This window comes from Nanorana parkeri, unplaced genomic scaffold, assembly GCF_000935625.1.
Source record: "Nanorana parkeri isolate BGI_ZX_2015 unplaced genomic scaffold, ASM93562v1 scaffold5, whole genome shotgun sequence".
Taxonomy (NCBI): Eukaryota; Metazoa; Chordata; class Amphibia; order Anura; family Dicroglossidae; genus Nanorana; species Nanorana parkeri.
The window spans coordinates 1,815,573-1,821,151 of NW_017306273.1; the positions used below are offsets into that span (position 1 = coordinate 1,815,573).

Below are 5,579 nucleotides of genomic sequence, written 5' to 3' on the forward strand. Positions count from 1 at the left end.
CACTGGCTCTGCAGCGCATTGCCGAATGTTCTGGCTGTCTCTGCCTACCGCGCAACATATGCTGTGTAGATAATAGAGCACGCATGAAATACTATTCAGTAGCAAAAGGATGGACCTTCCATTTTTTTAAAGGGTGTCCAATGAAACAAGCTAGACCCTGGGGAGTGACACCCTCAACTGTATGGTACTGACACAGAAACTTTTTAACATTTTTTTAATATTGGTGGTTTTAAATATGACAACTAGGGATGCACCGGCATTTCAGTATCGGGTATGAGTACCCATATTTTTTTCCCGGTACTCGCCGATACGAATACCAATAGCGGAAGTCCCATTAAGGAAGTCAGGCGGTGTGTAAAGACACGACACCTGGCTTCACGATTAGCAGGGAAGCTGTCCCCATGCTTCTCGTCACTATGTGAGGAGAAAGCATGGAGCCGACTTTCTTGCCAATCGGGAAGCCGTGCAATGACGCGACGCCTGGCTTCATGCTCTTGCGTTATGAGGTGATGGAGCATGAAGCCAGCTTCCCGGCCAACCAGGAAGACGGGCGCTGCGTTATTGCACTGTCTCTAAATGAAACCTTGGATGTCCCCCATACAGACACAAGGGAGGCGGGGAGGAGACACTTCTGAGCTTTCAAAAGATTTACAAATTGCTTCTGAAATGACAATAAAGGAGATGTAAAGTCCCAGCATATCCTACCGGATTCTAACATCAGCATTGTAAATGGAATACATACTGGAGTTGTTTCTGATAATACAATCAAAGCTTACTGGGAAAAATCCCTTTTATGTAGTGAGTGTTGCCTTCCGTCTGCCCATCACTTCCAAAAACTTCCTGGATTCCCAGTGTGCTTTGCGTCTCTTTCCCTGCTGCTTAATGTGATGTAATCTCCATTTTTCAAGACCACATATCCCAGAATGCATTGCTTCCAGCAACCAATGATAATGTTACAGTGTTCAGAGGTTAAGTTGTAGTTCGGAAGGCAGGCTCTGTGAGAGTGGTGACACAAGGGCTGAGTGAAATGGTGTCAGTGCATTGAGGAAGTACATCCTATGGCCATCTTCAATAAGTTTACAAACTTCTAGATAGATATGTAGTAGTATACGAACAGACCGCACTATCCAGAGAATTCCAATACTTCAGACTTTATTGAAATTCACAGCAAATCCAGAAGAACAGTGAATAAAGCAACTGTGCAGTGCTGGTATTTGTTGCTTTATTCACTGTTATACTGGATTTGCTTTCTCTGGATAGTGCGGTCTGTTCGTATACTACTACATTCCAAGGTGGAGACGCACCTATTAGACCAGCACCTGGGGAGTCCTGATGGCGGCTAAGGAATTGGAGAGGTGAGATTTCTTTTGGTTCTAGATAGATATGGTTATTAGGAGTGGGAGAGAACTTAGGCTGGGTTCACACCTAGGCGTATCGAATTTGCGCGATTCGCTGTAAAAACGTGTGACAAACGCACGTTTCTGAGGGCTACCTGGCTGTATCCCAATGGATACGCACGACAAAAACGCCCCAAAGAAGCTCCTGTACTTCTTTGGGCTTAAGGCCTTTTGTAGCGCGTTCATACGGCCTTTAATACGCCCAGGTGTACACCATACCCATAGGAAATAATGGGATTTCGCTGTTTAAACGTTTTGCAGAGCGTAGGAACGCACTACAAAACGCCCAGGTGTGAACCAGGCCTTTGGACTCACCCTGCACTACACCGCACGACACCCGGGACGCGTGTCCTGCACAGCGCAGGCAGCGATTCCCGTGTGGCCCCATTGATTTCAATGGGGTGACATCCGCGCGCCAAACGCAGAAAAAAAAAGGTACATGTACTTTGTGATACACAACTTGCGGCTGGTTGAAAGCACGGGCGGGAAACCACGCGATGCACCCCGCGCGACTGGGGTGCCATTCGAAAATAATGGCACCCACTGTGCAATCGGTTCACACCTTGGAGACTCTTGACAGCGCAGAATCGTGCCCGATTGCCGCATTGTGAGGTGTCGCCTGGGTGTGGACCTAGCCTTGATACAGAAATACAAATTCATTATTAGTTTTTGACCACAGATACACTTTAACATGTTTAGGTGAACATGAGATTTTCATGATTGGGTTTACATTTACTTACAACTGTTGACTGAAAATCCAGCAGCGATTTCCACTGCAATTCCTGGAACAGTTAAAATCTGGAGCCATGACATTATTATACAATTATTACTCAATTAGCATTTCTACCTACTCAGCCTCCTTTGATGTCACAACGCACTGAACAACGCTTACCTCCCATCCTTCCATCTCCAGTCCTTTCTTTCCATAGACGTCATAGATGGCTCTTGACTGTGGATCGCTAAGCACTGCAAGTTAAAAAAAAAATACAAAGGTGAATACAACACAAAATCCGATGAATTCTGGGTCAGCAGAAACTCGGAAGCACTGGGGACAGGGGTGAAGAAGGGCAAAGACAGCCAAGTACATGTGAATATTTGCAAAACAAAAGCCATTGTGTCAGGCATCACTTGTGATAATGGAACAATATTTTTTGTGCACATTAGGCCTTGTATGCCAAGGCTTCAACTTCCATAAAAGCAGTGTGTGCCGCAAGCCAAGTATTTGTAAAGCTTTTAGCAAGTTTCAAGCAGCTTTGCTGCAAGAGGACGCTAAGGCACATATAGGAACTACACTACATGTGTCGTCATATTTGTCTGGCGAATGGACATCTCTTTGGTGAAGGAGTGGAATATTTGGTGTGGAGTGGCACAACTTACACGTGTGAACACAAAAGGAAAAAACATTTTACTTTTGAGGGCTTTTTTTTTTTAATATTGGTTTTACTTCCCCCATAAAGAAGAGATCCACCCTTTTAACAAGTATATAGCAGAATGCAAATCTCAACGGTGGTAAAACATTTGCACTGGGTTTAACAAATTGGACCAGCTCAAACAAGACACCCATACAAAACAAAATGTACTGCAAACACTTCGAGGTGTCTGCACATCCTTTACTGTAGATTGTTACCAGAGCACCAGAATCTGGCCGCACTGTCATGCACACAACATTCAGCTCTGATCATCATTGGCTCTGTCTGTCCTCTCTCTCTTGCCGCGCAGTTGACCCACCATTATGATGGACAGCCTCACTGGCCAATAGTGAGAAGCTGGGAGACTAAAGAAGCAAGCTACATCTCACAACCACAGAGTTTGTCACTATTTCTCATATTATGGGGCACTGGGTGCTACAAAGAAAAGGTGTGTGGTGGTATCTGGCGTCGTCCTGCCCTGCTCGAGTGAGGCACTGGCCATGTAGCTCTGCACAGGCTGAGTGACGCACTGGCGATGTAGCCATGGCCTGCTCGAGTGAGGCACTGGCGATGTAGCCATGGCCTGCTAGAGTGAGGCACTGGCGATGTAGCCCTGCACAGGCTGAGTGAGGCACTGGCGATGTAGCCATGGCATGCTCGAGTGAGGCACTGGCGATGTAGCCATGGCCTGCTCGAGTGAGGCACTGGCGATGTAGCCCTGCACAGGCTGAGTGAGACACTGGTGATGTGGCCCTGGCCTGGCTGAGTGAGATACTGGTGATGTGGCCCTGGTCTGGTTGAGTGAGGCACTGGTGATTGGCCCTGGTTGAGTGAGGCGCTGTTGATGTAGCCCTGGCCTCACAGATGCATCGTGGGAAGGCAACATCACCAGTGCCTTCCTGGGAAATCTCATCTGTAAACTGCAAAATCTTGCAAGATCTCGGGGAAAAGACATTCACCACCCCTTAATTCATGTGCACCGTCACATATTTAGTCAGACCCACATTTTAGGAAGTAAAGGGAGATGGATTAATCTGCCCTTAGCAGAAATGGCCACTGTGAGAAAAAAAGGGAAGGGAATATAAATAAGGTATGCAAAGAATAAAAAGCCAGCAACGATGTAGAAGTATCTGTTAGTGGACTGTCATTACTAAACATTTCCCAAGGTGCCTTTGTCATTTTTAAGATAGGGTCTGCACACCAGCTGTGTCCACTATGAGGGGCTCCCACTCTCACTGATGGATTTTGTATTTATTCCATAAAATGGAGAAGGTACCAGATATGTCTGGAACAGTTGGGCAGGATCACCCAAAACTTGGGCAGAATCAGGAATTACAGCAAAGAGATCTCACTGTTGGGCCTATCCAAGACATACATGAAGCCAGGGGCCGACTTAGTCCACCAGGGTCCATCTAGAACAGGGGTTGCCAAACTCTGGCCCTCCAGCTGTGCTGGAACTACAAATCCGTTGAGGCATTGCAAGATTTTCACAGCCACAGACATGACTCCCGGAGAGAGATGCATCATGGGATATGTAGTTGCACCACAGCTGGAGGGCCGGAGTTTGTCTACCCCTGATCTAGAACAAAAATGTCCCTTTTTGATGGAAAGATCCTTTCTCCTTCCTCTTTTAATACGCTTCAAAAACATGAGAACTGAAAAAGTCAACGTTGCTGTCCACCACCAATTAGATCAGCTAACAATTTCTAACCCACATTTGAAAACTAAATGCATCTGTTTCCTATGGGAAACAAAGACACTTTTCCTTCACTTAAGGTTTTATATTCAAAGCACATTGCTTCTCCGAGACGCCTCCATCGTGAGCACATTTTTCTAACGCAGCAAAAACAAACAAAAAAATATATGGCGGAAACAGGCCGACAATCAAAGATAGCAGCAGTGTAATCAGAGAGCCCGTTAAGATCAAAAACGCTCTGCAAATTGATTTCTGTATATCTGTCGTGGATGGGTACATCACGTCCGATAAGCACGTATTGTCTTTACATTAATTTATCATCCGCCGCGTTCGAAGCTGCTGCGCCAGCCATTAAAAACACATTTCGAGGCAAGCTGGTAAGTGGCGCTTCTGATACACTTCTCAACGCTCGGAACTTCAACTGTGCAAGAGCTTCGCTGATTCCTCTTGAGCTAATTACAAGAATACAGACTCGAGGGTTTCCACAACAGGCCAGCTACTGCTTACTGCTTGTCAGTTGTTGAGTTGGAAAGAAAAAAAAATATCCCAGGATTCCCTCGAGACTACGGATTGTAGATTCACAAAAGCTGAAAGGCTGCAGCGGGTCTAATCATTGTGTTAACTATTGTTTCTCACTTTGATGGAGAGGCCAAACAGAAACATGTTTTTTTGGGTGGATGAGTAGTGCGTTGGTGTAAGATGGTCAGTGTAGCCATTCAGGGCAAAATGACAAGTCTATTGAAAGCACACCCAGGCCCACTTCTAATCCTCCATTATGATTTCCCTGATGCCCCATCCGTGCCCCAGGTATAAGGAGCATGTGACCTCTTCTAAGGATGCAGGAAAGCTGCTTGAAATTTAGAAATGCTTGCTGCAAATACCGCTCTTTAAAGTTGTGTTGACAGTCCAAAGCCAGCGTGACGTAGGCGTCAGAGACTTATCACTTTCCCCATTCTGGTATTCTTTATAGCCAGGGCCGGCCTTAGGGGTGTGCGAGCTGTTCGGCCGCACAGGCGTCCTGGGGGTGGCTTCTCTCCCCCTCACCACTGGCCATCCGATATGACAGCGCTCCCTCGT

The 5,579-nt window shown here is 46.3% G+C and overlaps 1 protein-coding gene across 1 annotated transcript in view; it reads right to left on the reverse strand.

The window, feature by feature from the left end:
- DNAJC11 (DnaJ heat shock protein family (Hsp40) member C11) overlaps nucleotides 1-5,579 on the reverse strand; it is a 117,092-nt gene that overhangs the window by 68,804 nt on the left and 42,709 nt on the right. Inside the window, exon 3 of the mRNA XM_018576915.1 lies at nucleotides 2,290-2,363. Coding sequence (XP_018432417.1) covers nucleotides 2,290-2,363 — 74 coding nt within the window. The remainder of the gene's footprint in view (nucleotides 1-2,289; nucleotides 2,364-5,579) is intronic.